We start from the raw sequence: 18,394 nt of genomic DNA, 5'->3' as shown, positions 1-18,394 counted from the left end.
TAATCCTCAGTATCTGCTCTTATTCTGTATATATACACTGCACAGTACCACTTCTCCTGTCCTGTATACTGGGTGTAATCCTCAGTATCTGCTCTTATTCTGTATATATATACACTGCACAGTACCACTTCTCCTGTATACTGGGTGTAATCCTCAGTATCTGCTCTTATTCTGTATATATATACACTGCACAGTACCACTTCTCCTGTCCTGTATACTGGGTGTAATCCTCAGTATCTGCTCTTATTCTCTATATATATACACTGCACAGTACCACTTCTCCTGTATACTGGGTGTAATCCTCAGTATCTGCCCTTATTCTGTATATATACACACTGCACAGTACCACTTCTCCTGTATACTGGGTGTAATCCTCAGTATCTGCTCCTATAATGTTTGTGTTGATGTACCGGTATGTTTTGGGTTTTGCAGTAAGCTCCCGAGCTGGGCGCGAGCCGTGGTACCAAAAATCTTCTACGTAACAGAAAAGGCCTGGAACTACTATCCATACACAATTACAGGTAGGTGTCACTCTGTTCTCGGAGATCTTAGATGCACCGTCTCTGGATGTTATAGCCATGAATTGGGGTTCCTGTCTTTGATTTCTGGGGTGCCGTATAATAATGTGTTTTTTTTTTTTTTTTTTGTTTCTTCCTATTTTCTGATTTGGACGTGGCGGCAGAATACACAGTGAGTATGTACATTGAGATGGGGGAGGGGCTAGTGACATCATGATTGAACTGTGACATCACTGACACTCTAAAAGTAAAGAGTAATATGCAGCCTATGCTCCGCCCACTTAAAGGGGAACTCCACCAAATCTGAAGATGGTTGCCTAGCAACAGTGTGTGTGTGGGGGGGGGGGGTGGATCATCTCTTTTTATATCTCATGCTGTGACGTATTCTGAAGACCTAAAAATAAATTTTTCGTGATCCATCCACTTCAGCAACATAACCGAGAAAACATTTTTTTTATCAATTACATTTTACAGAGGTGCGTGCGAGACTGATACCCGATGTCTGTCAAAAATAATTTACATATCCGCCCCAACCCCAGCCAAGATGGCTGCATATTCTAAATATTAATGTTGGCATTATGTAATAAGGGAGATGTGGTGTCACATGACTAGATGATGTCTGTATTCTGCTTTATGCACGTAAAGGGACAGAGTTACGTTACTAATTCGAAAAGGGCCCTCCCCCGAGGAGCTGAGAATTTAGTGATTTACAATAATTAGACCCGTCCCCCTAGGATATATAGTAATCAGACCCCTCTCTTGGAGCTGAGAATGGATTCTGTAATAATGACCACTCCCCTTAGGGGCTGAGGATCTAATAATTATACAGTAACCATACCCCTCCTCCTAGGAGCTAAGAATCTAGTAATATACAGTTACGAAATCTTTCCCTAGGAGCCGAGAATCTAATGATTATACAGTAATCATACCTCTCCTCCTAGGAGCTGATAATCTAGTCATATACAATAATGGATTATGTAATAATGACCCCTCCCCTTAGGGGCTGAGGATCCAATGATTATACAGTAATCATACCCCTCCTCCTCGGAGCTGAGAATGTAGTGAAATACAATAATCTCATCCGTCCCATAGGAACTGAGAATTTACAGTATTCAGATTTGTCTCCCTAGGACAGGGGTAGGAAACTCCGGCACTCCAGCTGTTGTAAAACTACAACTCCCAGCATGCATACTTGCTTTGCTCTTCTAAGAAATATCATAGGAATGAATAAAGCATGCTGGGAATTGTAGTTTCACAACAGCTGGAGCACCGAAGGTTGCTGACTCCTGCTCTAGGATGCGATCCCTCCCCCTAGTATCTGAAATTCTAGTGATGTACTATAATCATACCCCTCCCACTGGGATTTGAGATTCTATTGATGTACAATAATCAGACCCCCCTCCCTAAAGGAGATGGGTCTATTAATATAAAACAATCTGACCCCTCCCATATCCAGTGAGAGAAAATAATTAGACCCCTCCCTCAAGGAGCTGAGAATTTAGTTATATTCTGTAATCAGACACCTCTTTCTAGGAGCTGAGAATCTAGTAATATACAGTAATTAAACCCCTCCCACCAGGAGCCAAGAATCTAATGATTATACAGTAACCATACACCTAGAAGCTGAGAATCTAGTGAAATACAATAATCTGATCTATCCACTAGGAACTGAGAATTTTCAATATTCAGAGCCATCTCCCTAGGATCTGAGATTCTAGTGATGTACTATAATCATACCCCTCCCACTAGGATCTGAGATGCTAGTGATGTACTATAATCATACCCCTCCCACTAGGATCTGAGATGCTAGTGATGTACTATAATCATACCCCTCCCACTAGGATCTGAGATGCTAGTGATGTACTATAATCATACCCCTCCCACTAGGATCTGAGATTCAAGTGATGTACTATAATCATATCCCTCCCACTAGGATCTGAGATTCTAGTGATGTACTATAATCATACCCCTCCCACTGGGATCTGAGATTCTAGTGATGTACTATAATCATATCCCTCCCACTAGGATCTGAGATGCTAGTGATGTACTATAATCATATCCCTCCCACTAGGATCTGAGATGCTAGTGATGTACTATAATCATATCCCTCCCACTGGGATCTGAGATGCTAGTGATGTACTATAATCATACCCCTCCCACTAGGATCTGAGATTCTAGTGATGTACTATAATCATATCCCTCCCACTAGGATCTGAGATGCTAGTGATGTACTATAATCATACCCCTCCCACTAGGATCTGAGATTCTAGTGATGTACTATAATCATATCCCTCCCACTAGGATCTGAGATGCTAGTGATGTACTATAATCATATCCCTCCCACTAGGATCTGAGATGCTAGTGATGTACTATAATCATATCCCTCCCACTAGGATCTGATATTCTAGTGATAAACAGTAATCAGACCTCCCCTAAAGGAAATTAGAATCTAGTAATATACAATTATCTGCCCCCTCCCATATCCAGTGAGATAAAATAATTAGACCCTCCCTCAAGAAGGAGCTGAGAATTTAATGATATTATAACTATGCCCTCTGTGACAATTTTTGAAATAACCATCAGACCCTGTCCCCAGGAGCTCACAATCTAGTGGTTTAATGATCAGATCCCGTCCCTCGAGGAATTGACAGTCTAATGATTTAATGATCAGAATTTGTTCCTCAGCAGCTGACTATGATCAGAGTCCTCACCCAAGAAGGTGACAGTCTAGTGATATAATGACCACACTTTCTCACTGAAGGAGCTGACTGTCTCCAATGAGAAGGTGACAATGTAGTCATATAATGACCGCTCCTTCTGCCCCGAGGAGTTGACAGTTTAGCAATATAACTATCAGATCCCTTCCATCAAGGAGCTGAATATCTACTGATACGTCAGTTAGATCCTGTCCCTCGGAGCTGACTATTTAGTGAGGAAATTATGAAATCCACTCCCCCAAGGAGCTGACAATGAAGAATCAGACCTTGTCCCCAGCAGCTTAGTCTTTTCCAAGATCTTTCCATCCTGTAATATATCTAAGCCACATCCTGTAGGAACATCTGAAAGCAGTTACCTTAGAGATAATTAATGAGGATGACCCTGAATGTTATGACATGGCCACCTCATGCTCTGTGCTTTGGTCACCTGGATGGATTGCGGATATTATTTTAAGGTTTGAGAGAAATGCCTGGCCCCAAATCTACCAGAATGCCTTCCAGTGATAGCTGGCTCCTCGGGGGCGGAGTTACTCCTACCTATAACACACCTATGAGGACTGCACATTGAGCAGAGACTCTAACACCATCTTTGAACCACTTTATATGTGGGATGCTCATTTAACTCTTTCATTGTTGGATGGCACAGAATGGAAGGGTTTAGGATAACCATCATCAGGCGAGGAACTGAGAGTTGTAGTGTCGGTCCCTCATAGGCTATGTTTAGTTGTGCCGTTTTTGTTGCCTGCTGACCGCCACCATGCTGCACTGTATCTGGAAGGTTTAGGGTTACGTTATGATGAATATATAATAGCCCCCTGGTGGTTTTTTGTTTGCAGTGTTCATTCCTTCCGAAATTCTCCATCCACATAGAGACAAAATATGAGGACAATAAGGGAAGCAATGACGATGTGAGTATCATTGTTGGTGCTGTTTTTTTTTTTTTAAACTAATTTTAATTAAGCAAATTCCAGGGCATCGTAGTATATGGCGGTTAACCCCTTAGATTGCTGTTTTCTCCAAATCCTCAGAAGCTGGATGAGCTGGATTTATGACTGTGCTGCCATCTAGTGGTAATCGGGAAGTACAGCCATGGGAACTGCTCCTCACCAACCCCCATATAGAATTCCTGTGAGGGTTCAGGATATTGAAAACTTTTAGGGTGGGTTAAATCTGCTGGATGGCGGCTCTGATTCCGGTCACCCTTAAAAGTTTTCGTGCCCGTAGCAACTAGCGAAAACTCAATGAACAAATAAAATGTCCACTCAGGTTGCTATGGGCAACAGGGACAAACTAATGAAAGAAACGGTAGAGAGGAGGAGTTGCCCACAGCGACCAATCAGTGTGACTTACATTGTTCAGCGCAGTTCAGGAAATAAAAGCTGCATTTTGATTGGTTGCTTTGGGTAAGAAGGCCACACCTTAGATTTCTGAGAGCCAATCGGTTGGAGAAGTGACCAATGAGGTTTCTCCTTACATGTCTCCACGGTGCTGCAATCTCATTGGACGACCCCCAGTATTTACCGCCGTCCTTCGGTCAGACATGACGGTTCGTTTTCTGCGTTACCTTTTCTACAGATATTTCTCAATGAGCTGAAGGACCTGGAGCGCGAGGTCTGCTTCATCGATATCGCGTGTGACGATGTTCCGGAGAGATATTATAAGGAATCGGAGGTAAGTGGCCCCCGGAAAGGTCTGTGAAATAAATCCAAAGGTGAGCAGTGATGTCATCAGCGGGGTTGACGATGGCGCCTAGAAGAACATGATGTCACTGGTTGGCACCCAGGTTTCCCAGGAACAGATGCAACAATATAAGTCTATGAGGGAGGTAAAGAGTTAATGTCCCCAGGTGTGAAGCGCGAGCACATACGTTTTATGTAACGTCGCCACACATGACCGCACGTGTAATCGCGTTATGTTCACTGTAAACGGTGACTGAGCTCATCACAGCTGATCCATCTGCCGAGCGCCCGGCACCTCACACAGCGCCAGGGGACCGAGGGCGTTCATCCGTGTGCGCCCGTCAGTCTGATCTCGTACAGGCTCAGGAGATGTATGCAAATGAGGGGGCGGAGTCCAGAGGATAAGTTTTCCGCAGTGGAACGAACCCACGCCAAAATCCGTATGTGCCACGGATTTAGCTCCAACAAAACGCACAGCGCCTGCTTGGCCCTAAACAAGATGGCGGCTGATCTATATGCAAATAAGAGGGAGGAGTCAGTGGATATTCTAGTAGTGTAAGAAATATGGCGGATGGTGATGTATGTATATAAGGGGAGGAACGACTGGCCTCCATGTGTGGCCCCCGGATGACATGTTCCCTTTAAGAATAAATGGGGAGGGGGCAGGGGTTTGGGGGACGATACGGCTCCAAGACACATGTACTGAGCACACAACATGTACATCACCTCCCCTTCCCCCCGAATAACCGTGGCGGCGCCTTCGTCCTGATTACACATATTCATCAATTACTGCTGACAACCTGCCTGTATATCATGTCTGAGAGGTAGTCACAGCCCCGCCCCCTGCTGATGACATCACTGATATAATGACATGTGATCAGACATGAGATCCACACTCCTTATACTACAGGAACATCTATTCATCTATTACTGCTGACAACCTGCCTGTATATCCTGTCTGAGAGGTTGTCACAGCCCCGCCCCCTGCTGATGACATCACTGATATAATGACATGTGATCAGACATGAGATCCACACACCTTATACTACAGGAACATCTATTCATCTATTACTGCTGACAACCTTCCTGTATATCCTGTCTGAGAGGTAGTCACAGCCCCGCCCCCTGCTGATGACATCACTGATATAATGACATGTGATCAGACATGAGATCCACACTCCTTATACTACAGGAACATCTATTCATCTATTACTGCTGACAACCTGCCTGTATATCCTGTCTGAGAGGTAGTCACAGCCCCGCCCCCTGCTGATGACATCACTGATATAATGACATGTGATCAGACATGAGATCCACACACCTTATACTACAGGAACATCTATTCATCTATTACTGCTGACAACCTGCCTGTATATCATGTCTGAGAGGTTGTCACAGCCCCGCCCCCTGCTGATGACATCACTGATATAATGACATGTGATCAGACATGAGATCCACACACCTTATACTACAGGAACATCTATTACTGCTGACAACCTGCCTGTATATCCTGTCTGAGAGGTTGTCACAGCCCCGCCCCCTGCTGATGACATCACTGATATAATGACATGTGATCAGACATGAGATCCACACTCCTTATACTACAGGAACATCTATTCATCTATTACTGCTGACAACCTGCCTGTATATCCTGTATGAGAGGTAGTCACAGCCCCGCCCCCTGCTGATGACATCACTGATATAATGACATGTGATCAGACATGAGATCCACACACCTTATACTACAGGAACATCTATTACTGCTGACAACCTGCCTGTATATCCTGTCTGAGAGGTAGTCACAGCCCCGCCCCCTGCTGATGACATCACTGATATAATGACATGTGATCAGACATGAGATCCACACACCTTATACTACAGGAACATCTATTCATCTATTACTGCTGACAACCTGCCTGTATATCCTGTCTGAGAGGTAGTCACAGCCCCGCCCCCTGCTGATGACATCACTGATATAATGACATGTGATCAGACATGAGATCCACACTCCTTATACTACAGGAACATCTATTCATCTATTACTGCTGACAACCTGCCTGTATATCATGTCTGAGAGGTAGTCACAGCCCCGCCCCCTGCTGATGACATCACTGATATAATGACATGTGATCAGACATGAGATCCACACACCTTATACTACAGGAACATCTATTCATCTATTACTGCTGACAACCTGCCTGTATATCATGTCTGAGAGGTTGTCACAGCCCCGCCCCCTGCTGATGACATCACTGATATAATGACATGTGATCAGACATGAGATCCACACCCCTTATACTACAGGAACATCTATTACTGCTGACAACCTGCCTGTATATCCTGTCTGAGAGGTAGTCACAGCCCCGCCCCCTGCTGATGACATCACTGATATAATGACATGTGATCAGACATGAGATCCACACTCCTTATACTACAGGAACATCTATTCATCTATTACTGCTGACAACCTGCCTGTATATCCTGTCTGAGAGGTAGTCACAGCCCCGCCCCCTGCTGATGACATCACTGATATAATGACATGTGATCAGACATGAGATCCACACACCTTATACTACAGGAACATCTATTCATCTATTACTGCTGACAACCTGCCTGTATGTCCTGTCTGAGAGGTAGTCACAGCCCCGCCCCCTGCTGATGACATCACTGATATAATGACATGTGATCAGACATGAGATCCACACTCCTTATACTACAGGAACATCTATTCATCTATTACTGCTGACAACCTGCCTGTATATCATGTCTGAGAGGTTGTCACAGCCCCGCCCCCTGCTGATGACATCACTGATATAATGACATGTGATCAGACATGAGATCCACACTCCTTATACTACAGGAACATCTATTCATCTATTACTGCTGACAACCTGCCTGTATATCATGTCTGAGAGGTAGTCACAGCCCCGCCCCCTGCTGATGACATCACTGATATAATGACATGTGATCAGACATGAGATCCACACACCTTATACTACAGGAACATCTATTCATCTATTACTGCTGACAACCTGCCTGTATATCCTGTCTGAGAGGTTGTCCCAGCCCCGCCCCCTGCTGATGACATCACTGATATAATGACATGTGATCAGACATGAGATCCACACACCTTATACTACAGGAACATCTATTCATCTATTACTGCTGACAACCTGCCTGTATATCCTGTATGAGGGGTAGTCACAGCCCCGCCCCCTGTTACTGTGTTTTTCAGGTTCTGATTTTTCTTGCAGGACCCCAGGACCTTCAAATCGGAGAAGACAGGCCGAGGGCTTCTCAGGGAAGGCTGGAGAGAGACACAGCAGCCCATCATGTGCTCGTATAAGTTGGTTGCCGTGAAGTTCGAGGTTTGGGGTCTGCAGACCCGGGTGGAGCAGTTTGTGCACAGGGTGAGTGGGGTGACCCTATAGGTGATGGCCAGCAGTCCTTGCTCCTTCCATTGGAGTGACACATCTTTTTCTGTGCAGGTTGTGAGGGATGTCTTGCTGATCGGACACCGGCAGGCCTTCGCATGGGTCGACGAGTGGTATGGTAAGTGACCGTGGGGTTCATAGAGGGTTAAATAAAAGAAAGTAAAAGGTCAGTCCTAGGCAGGAGCCTTGTTTGCCCATATGGCAGGAATGGCTGTATGGTCTCTGTAGCCATGATGGTACTTGCTGATATATCCAAGGGTGGGACAGACGACAGACGGACCCTTCATTACTAGAAACGGAAGTCGGTTTAGATTTTTCAGATTTATATCATTTCTGGAGAGCGGGGGAGGGCTGAGGATTCAGACATCACTAGGCCTAGATGAGGGACCCATTGCGGTCCCTGCCAACTTCTATCTGAGACTGTTCTTAAAGAGGACCTCTGGTACAACTGACAATTTTCCACAATATCTATCAATTTTCCATCTATTCACAAAGGGAAAGATGACATCCAGTTGTCAGTTTATCCCTATTTCCTGGAGGAATAACAGAGGAACAGCACCTTACAGAGTTACCATTATTATCAGAATTGTTGTATTAGGGGTTATACAATTACTTACTAAATCATACATGTCAGGAGTGCCGGAGGTCCTCTTTAAGAACAGTCTCAGTAGATGAGGATGGGACCGTAATGGGTCCTGCAGCCGCGCCTAGTGTCAGGAGACGGGTCAGATCCTTGCTCATATGGAAGGACGGGGTGTCGAAACAAATCACACCCCCTTATATGACAGCTGCGCCCTAAGTAGACGACCCATAGAATAAGCACGCCCCAGTAGGTCCAGAGCCGATCGGACATACGATTCACAGGGCTGCGGCTGTCCAGGACAATGTGCGACCTGCACGTCTCATTCACCCTCGTGGGTTTTATTGGGCGAATTGCTGAAAACCCTGAGATAGAAATAAGGCTATAACATCCGGCTGGAAGAGCATCGCGGGCGCTGAGCGAGGCCGGACGCCGCCCATTCTTTACCGTATTAATGAATCCATTTACTAGACTTCTCCTGCCCCTGTAATTGCCCTTCATCGGGGCAGATCCGCGCTAATTACCAAACGATGACTTGTAATTATGGAGATTGCCCTCTAGTGGTGAGAACAGGAACAGTAGCATCCCAAAACCCTGGTTATTGCGGATTTTTGCTTGTTAAAGGGGCGCTCCGCTGCATCGCCAGTCAGTCTGTTATAGAAGATAATGATTGCTTGATGGGTTTGGTTATTAACCCTTTGCATTCCAGAAGCACTTCAGCACATCTTGTCACTTGCTCCAGTGCTAGCTTGTCTGGTATTGTTATGCAGTTGGGAGTTTGGAATGGGGCGTCGCCCATGGTGCTATCATTTTACCATCACAAAGTCCAGGTTTATCTGGTACAAGCTTATAGTCCGTGCACAGGATATAGGTTCTACATGTGAACCACTTGCCGGATTGATTAGTCATGTCTGCTCTGTATGGACAGGCTAAATGGGATAATACTGTAGAGCGCTCTATATATTACTGCCATACGGCACAAATCCATCCACTGAATCTATGCATGATAGCTGAACTAAACCGAACAGGGATGCTCAATCAATCCCTGCACAGTAGCTACGACCAACCAAATAGGGATGGTCAATCAATCCATGCACAACTGCCCAATCAAACTGAACAGGAATGCTCAATCAATCCATGTTCATAGCTGGATCATACATATCAGGCATGGCCAATAAAACACAGAACAGGATTGGCTATTAAATCCTTGTACACAGCCTGATCACACAGATCAGGCATGGCCAATCAATCATTTCTCTATGTCTGCCCTGCAGAACAGGCATGGCCAATCAAACCATGTATCTAGCTTGATCATTATCGCTCAAATACAACCATTAAATCCATGTACATAACCCAACCACGGAGATCAGGCATGGCCAATCGATCCCTATAGGTTAGCCATACAGAACAGACATGGCCAATCAATCCATGTGCAAAGACCAATAAGACAGATCAGGCTTAGACAATCTGTCCTTGTGCATAATCTGACCATACAGGACAAGCCATGGCTAATCTATCCATGAGCATAACCTTACCACACAGAACAGCCATGGCCAATCTATCCATGCACATAACCTTACCCTATAGAACAGGCATGGCCAATCTATCCTTGAGCATAACTTGACCCTACAGAGCAGGGATGGCCAATCTATCACCTACAGCTGGGGAAAAAAGTGTAATTATTTTTTATATTTTCTTCCTGTTTTGTCGTTTTGCATCTCAGGTAAGTAGAAACCTCCAGATCTTTCCTTCTTCACACTGCGATCTCTTGAATCTTCTTCTAAGAGATCCTTGGCTGCCGTCCTCCCTGCACCTCCCCTCTTATATCCTCGTAGCCGCTGATCTCCTCTTATATCCTCGTAGCCGCTGATCTCCTCTTATATCCTCGTAGCCGCTGATCTCCTCTTATATCCTCGTAGCCGCTGATCTCCTCTTATATCCTCGTAGCCGCTGATCTCCGCTGCTCCTCCTGTATCACCACTGCCTAATTCTCTTTCCAGCAGATGTACACTAACGTTATCAGACACTCGCTCAGTAAATCTAGCATCGCCTGCGCTTTAAGACCCCCCCCCCCCCCGCACGCCTCTCCTACACCGAATGTTCTGCACCCCCCTGACACCCGATGACGCCGTCTGTCAACTTGGACTCTTTGCAGATATGGCAATGGAGGACGTCCGACAATTCGAGAAAAACATGCAATTCAAAACGAACATAAAAGTGTGCAGCGAGCACCCCCCGACACAAGACGAGATAGACAGCGACGCCAAAGAGAGTGTACGTCCTGCAATATTATACCACAGAGCGTAATACACCAGGGGGCTGGCGGGGGGCATGGAGGGAGAAGGGGCCCAAACCTGCTATATGAGATCACACACCTTATACTACAGGAACATCTATTACTGCTGACAACCTGCCTGTATATCCTGTCTGAGAGGTAGTCACAGCCCCGCCCCCTGCTGATGACATCACTGATATAATGACATGTGATCAACACACCTTATACTACAGGAACATCTATTACTGCTGACAACCTGCCTGTATATCCTGTCTGAGAGGTAGTCACAGCCCCGCCCCCTGCTGATGACATCACTGATATAATGACATGTGATCAGACATGAGATCCACACTCCTTATACTACAGGAACATCTATTCATCTATTACTGCTGACAACCTGCCTGTATATCCTGTCTGAGAGGTTGTCACAGCCCCGCCCCCTGCTGATGACATCACTGATATAATGACATGTGATCAGACATGAGATCCACACACCTTATACTACAGGAACATCTATTCATCTATTACTGCTGACAACCTGCCTGTATATCCTGTCTGAGAGGTAGTCACAGCCCCGCCCCCTGCTGATGACATCACTGATATAATGACATGTGATCAGACATGAGATCCACACACCTTATACTACAGGAACATCTATTCATCTATTACTGCTGACAACCTGCCTGTATATCATGTCTGAGAGGTAGTCACAGCCCCGCCCCCTGCTGATGACATCACTGATATAATGACATGTGATCAGAGATGAGATCCACACTCCTTATACTACAGGAACATCTATTCATCTATTACTGCTGACAACCTGCCTGTATATCCTGTCTGAGAGGTTGTCACAGCCCCGCCTCCTGCTGATGACATCACTGATATAATGACATGTGATCAGACATGAGATCCACACTCCTTATACTACAGGAACATCTATTCATCTATTACTGCTGACAACCTGCCTGTATATCCTGTCTGAGAGGTAGTCACAGCCCCGCCCCCTGCTGATGACATCACTGATATAATGACATGTGATCAGACATGAGATCCACACACCTTATACTACAGGAACATCTATTCATCTATTACTGCTGACAACCTGCCTGTATATCCTGTCTGAGAGGTTGTCACAGCCCCGCCCCCTGCTGATGACATCACTGATATAATGACATGTGATCAGACATGAGATCCACACACCTTATACTACAGGAACATCTATTACTGCTGACAACCTGCCTGTATATCCTGTCTGAGAGGTAGTCACAGCCCCGCCCCCTGCTGATGACATCACTGATATAATGACATGTGATCAGACATGGGATCCACACACCTTATACTACAGGAACATCTATTCATCTATTACTGCTGACAACCTGCCTGTATATCCTGTCTGAGAGGTAGTCACAGCCCCGCCCCCTGCTGATGACATCACTGATATAATGACATGTGATCAGACATGAGATCCACACTCCTTATACTACAGGAACATCTATTCATCTATTACTGCTGACAACCTGCCTGTATATCCTGTCTGAGAGGTTGTCACAGCCCCGCCCCCTGCTGATGACATCACTGATATAATGACATGTGATCAGACATGAGATCCACACACCTTATACTACAGGAACATCTATTCATCTATTACTGCTGACAACCTGCCTGTATATCCTGTCTGAGAGGTAGTCACAGCCCCGCCCCCTGCTGATGACATCACTGATATAATGACATGTGATCAGACATGAGATCCACACTCCTTATACTACAGGAACATCTATTACTGCTGACAACCTGCCTGTATATCCTGTCTGAGAGGTAGTCACAGCCCCGCCCCCTGCTGATGACATCACTGATATAATGACATGTGATCAACACACCTTATACTACAGGAACATCTATTACTGCTGACAACCTGCCTGTATATCCTGTCTGAGAGGTAGTCACAGCCCCGCCCCCTGCTGATGACATCACTGATATAATGACATGTGATCAGACATGAGATCCACACTCCTTATACTACAGGAACATCTATTCATCTATTACTGCTGACAACCTGCCTGTATATCCTGTCTGAGAGGTTGTCACAGCCCCGCCCCCTGCTGATGACATCACTGATATAATGACATGTGATCAGACATGAGATCCACACACCTTATACTACAGGAACATCTATTCATCTATTACTGCTGACAACCTGCCTGTATATCCTGTCTGAGAGGTTGTCACAGCCCCGCCTCCTGCTGATGACATCACTGATATAATGACATGTGATCAGACATGAGATCCACACTCCTTATACTACAGGAACATCTATTCATCTATTACTGCTGACAACCTGCCTGTATATCCTGTCTGAGAGGTAGTCACAGCCCCGCCCCCTGCTGATGACATCACTGATATAATGACATGTGATCAGACATGAGATCCACACTCCTTATACTACAGGAACATCTATTCATCTATTACTGCTGACAACCTGCCTGTATATCCTGTCTGAGAGGTTGTCACAGCCCCGCCCCCTGCTGATGACATCACTGATATAATGACATGTGATCAGACATGAGATCCACACACCTTATACTACAGGAACATCTATTACTGCTGACAACCTGCCTGTATATCCTGTCTGAGAGGTAGTCACAGCCCCGCCCCCTGCTGATGACATCACTGATATAATGACATGTGATCAGACATGGGATCCACACACCTTATACTACAGGAACATCTATTCATCTATTACTGCTGACAACCTGCCTGTATATCCTGTCTGAGAGGTAGTCACAGCCCCGCCCCCTGCTGATGACATCACTGATATAATGACATGTGATCAGACATGGGATCCACACACCTTATACTACAGGAACATCTATTCATCTATTACTGCTGACAACCTGCCTGTATATCCTGTCTGAGAGGTAGTCACAGCCCCGCCCCCTGCTGATGACATCACTGATATAATGACATGTGATCAGACATGAGATCCACACTCCTTATACTACAGGAACATCTATTCATCTATTACTGCTGACAACCTGCCTGTATATCCTGTCTGAGAGGTTGTCACAGCCCCGCCCCCTGCTGATGACATCACTGATATAATGACATGTGATCAGACATGAGATCCACACACCTTATACTACAGGAACATCTATTACTGCTGACAACCTGCCTGTATATCCTGTCTGAGAGGTAGTCACAGCCCCGCCCCCTGCTGATGACATCACTGATATAATGACATGTGATCAGACATGAGATCCACACTCCTTATACTACAGGAACATCTATTCATCTATTACTGCTGACAACCTGCCTGTATATCCTGTCTGAGAGGTAGTCACAGCCCCGCCCCCTGCTGATGACATCACTGATATAATGACATGTGATCAGACATGGGATCCACACACCTTATACTACAGGAACATCTATTCATCTATTACTGCTGACAACCTGCCTGTATATCCTGTCTGAGAGGTAGTCACAGCCCCGCCCCCTGCTGATGACATCACTGATATAATGACATGTGATCAGACATGAGATCCACACTCCTTATACTACAGGAACATCTATTCATCTATTACTGCTGACAACCTGCCTGTATATCCTGTCTGAGAGGTAGTCACAGCCCCGCCCCCTGCTGATGACATCACTGATATAATGACATGTGATCAGACATGAGATCCACACACCTTATACTACAGGAACATCTATTCATCTATTACTGCTGACAACCTGCCTGTATATCCTGTCTGAGAGGTTGTCACAGCCCCGCCCCCTGCTGATGACATCACTGATATAATGACATGTGATCAGACATGAGATCCACACACCTTATACTACAGGAACATCTATTACTGCTGACAACCTGCCTGTATATCCTGTCTGAGAGGTAGTCACAGCCCCGCCCCCTGCTGATGACATCACTGATATGACATGTGATCAGACATGAGATCCACACACCTTATACTACAGGAACATCTATTCATCTATTACTGCTGACAACCTGCCTGTATATCATGTCCGAGAGGTTGTCACAGACCCGCCCCCTGCTGATGACATCACTGATATAATGACATGTGATCAGACATGAGATCCACACACCTTATACTACAGGAACATCTATCCATCTATTACTGCTGACAACCTGCCTGTATATCATGTCTGAGAGGTTGTCACAGCCCCGCCCCCTGCTGATGACATCACTGATATAATGACATGTGATCAGACATGAGATCCACACACCTTATACTACAGGAACATCTATTCATCTATTACTGCTGACAACCTGCCTGTATATCATGTCTGAGAGGTTGTCACAGCCCCGCCCCCTGCTGATGACATCACTGATATAATGACATGTGATCAGACATGAGATCCACACTCCTTATATTACAGGAACATCTATTCATCTATTACTGCTGACAACCTGCCTGTATATCCTGTCTGAGAGGTAGTCACAGCCCCGCCCCCTGCTGATGACATCACTGATATAATGACATGTGATCAGACATGAGATCCACACTCCTTATACTACAGGAACATCTATTCATCTATTACTGCTGACAACCTGCCTGTATATCCTGTCTGAGAGGTAGTCACAGCCCCGCCCCCTGCTGATGACATCACTGATATAATGACATGTGATCAGACATGGGATCCACACACCTTATACTACAGGAACATCTATTCATCTATTACTGCTGACAACCTGCCTGTATATCCTGTCTGAGAGGTAGTCACAGCCCCGCCCCCTGCTGATGACATCACTGATATAATGACATGTGATCAGACATGAGATCCACACTCCTTATACTACAGGAACATCTATTCATCTATTACTGCTGACAACCTGCCTGTATATCCTGTCTGAGAGGTTGTCACAGCCCCGCCCCCTGCTGATGACATCACTGATATAATGACATGTGATCAGACAAAAGATCCACACTCTTTATACTACAGGAACATCTATTCATCTATTACTGCTGACAACCTGCCTGTATATCATGTCTGAGAGGTTGTCACAGCCCCGCCAACCACCTCTCATCTCTATCTGACAACCCTAAAGTCTTGTACCACTTTGCAGTGATGAAGACGCCGGACGGAGCCGGTGGGAGCGGGTAAAGCTACTTAGATATAAAAAGATAAAATCGTCCGCTCATGTGGCCGGTGCAGAGGTGCACGGTGATATAACACTGCCAGGAGCAGTTATCCTACAAGACTCATGGTGCACAGATCTCATACAGTGTGATGTCATCACATACGGCGATAGTGATGTCACAGGGACCAGGTACTGCTTTACTCTTACATTTCCTTCTCTTTTCACAGACATGACGATGGATGAAGTGCGAGAGTACGAACGGACTACTCAGGAAGCCACCAACAGAAAAATCGGGGTCTTCCCACCCGCCATATCAATCACTGACATTGCACTGCCCTCCTGTTCCCGCAGCGGGCCCTCCAGCGCACCTTCCACCCCTCTGACCACCGATGCTCCAGAGTTTTTAACTGTCCCCAAAGACCGGCCTCGGAAGAAGTCCGCCCCGGAGACGTTAACGCTGCCGGATCCCGCCCTGAGCGTGCAGAGCATGTTTACCAGTAACAAGTCTTCTCACCCTAAACCCGAGTAACCGGTCAGAGCCCCTGATTACCCCAAAGAAGGGGAGACAAGATGTAGCCAGAGAGGAGCCTCCAGCCGTGTCCTGGATGGTCCAAACCTCTGCTCCCTTCCCCCCCCCCCCCCCCCCTTCGCTTCTTCTTTGACACACAGACCGCGACATTTCCGTCCGACTATTTGCATAACGTATTCTTCTAGAAAAAAAAAGTAAAAAAAAAAAAAAGTTTTAGGTTTATAATGATTTTGGGCCACAATCACTGCTGCTTGTACTTGTAGATATGGACATTCAAGACTGAGAGCTTTAACCCGTCATAAACAGGGAATATATAAGCGCTGACGCGTTTCGCTCCGCCCTGAATCTGCTTCTCCATGGGTCAGTCGTGGAGCTGTGTGCGCATTACGGCATAGAGGAACCACCTGCATGCCTTTCCAATAAGCTACGTAATGAACTGTGCTTTGGGGGCCCAGGCCCTAACATGGGGGATGTAAACCTGATGCAACCAGTCTGTCTCCCTAAGGATGGGAAGAGGGTGGTCAAAAACGTACCTGTCCGTCCTGTGATGGAAGAGGGATACAGGTGGGAAGACCCCCCCCCCCCCCCCCCCATCCACTATGTACGCCCTTGCTTATGACATATGTAGGCACTCATTGCTATGGCTGCACACTTTCGAGTTCTCCCATAGGAGACGGCGGAAATGTTGCACTATTGCTGCACAACTGCATCAGCTTCCATTGAATTCTGGGTAGTATAGCTGTCTCAGATTGCGCAAAGGTTTCAATTTACAGGCGACTCGCAAGTTATAGTTTAGATCCAGCCGTAAAATATAGGGACGGTCAAATAGTAACCTGTAATAACCTCTTCGATTGCCGGATGTATATGTCTTTTTATTCCTGGAGATAGAACAGTGAATTGTTGCTCCTCGAGGGTGGGGCTTGCACTCCTTGGGGGCGTGTGCTTGGGTGCATGTTAGATATAATAATTATATTCTAGATTAACTGGTAAGCACATATGCCATGCAGATGTAGCATGACAACACTGTCCCGGGCTGGGGTCCGCAAGAAAACAGCAGATATTTGTACATAGTCATCCTAATTAACGAGCGGTTGAGTTCTTAATTATCACTTGTTATTTTTAGTAGAAATCTTAGTTGTTTTTTTCCAGGACGTCCCTCCATGACAGTACCCACTGGAGGATGTCCTATTGGATCTCTGTAGGGACAGGAAGCGTGAGAGGTTAAAAGGCCCCTCCCCAGCCCTCCCACCAGTGTTCTTCCTGTCCCTACAGAGATAGGAGCAGTGAGGAGGAATCCCTGCTTGGATAGTAGGGAACATCACTAGTCCGAGGCTGGTCGGGGGGGGGCTCATGCCTCTCCTCTTCAGCCTCTGTCACGGCCTAAAAAGCCAGCACCCCTCTGGGAAGGGGTCCCCTAGCTCTCCGGGTACCTTTCTCTGCTGCAGGCCGCGGTACCAGGACGCTGTTGCGGCTTCTCCGGTGGAGCTCTGCTCACAGCGGCGGCTCCGTCGCTCCTCTGATGACGCAGTCCGCGTCACTTCCTATGCGACCGGAAGTGACGCGGTAA

The 18,394-nt window shown here is 46.1% G+C and overlaps 1 protein-coding gene across 2 annotated transcripts in view; it reads left to right on the top strand.

Annotated features, from left to right (window-relative positions):
• The window catches only part of PITPNC1 (phosphatidylinositol transfer protein cytoplasmic 1), an 86,981-nt gene extending 69,960 nt beyond the window's left edge, over positions 1-17,021 (top strand). The window contains exons 3-10 of one of the 2 annotated variants that reach the window (XM_040437434.1): positions 433-521; positions 683-690; positions 4,072-4,143; positions 4,811-4,906; positions 8,169-8,324; positions 8,403-8,466; positions 11,084-11,202; positions 16,526-16,664. In XM_040437434.1, the coding sequence (XP_040293368.1) occupies positions 433-521; positions 683-690; positions 4,072-4,143; positions 4,811-4,906; positions 8,169-8,324; positions 8,403-8,466; positions 11,084-11,202; positions 16,526-16,531 (610 nt within the window). In that variant the 3' untranslated portion in view covers positions 16,532-16,664. Of the gene's footprint in view, positions 1-432; positions 522-682; positions 691-4,071; positions 4,144-4,810; positions 4,907-8,168; positions 8,325-8,402; positions 8,467-11,083; positions 11,203-16,525 lie in introns of both variants that reach the window. The other variant, XM_040437432.1, reaches the window with a different exon arrangement.
• The last annotated feature ends 1,373 nt before the right edge of the window (positions 17,022-18,394 follow it).

The sequence above is a fragment of the Bufo bufo genome, chromosome 6 (assembly GCF_905171765.1).
Source record: "Bufo bufo chromosome 6, aBufBuf1.1, whole genome shotgun sequence".
NCBI classification, from domain to species: domain Eukaryota; kingdom Metazoa; phylum Chordata; class Amphibia; order Anura; family Bufonidae; genus Bufo; species Bufo bufo.
This window is presented reverse-complemented; position numbering and strand designations above follow the sequence as displayed.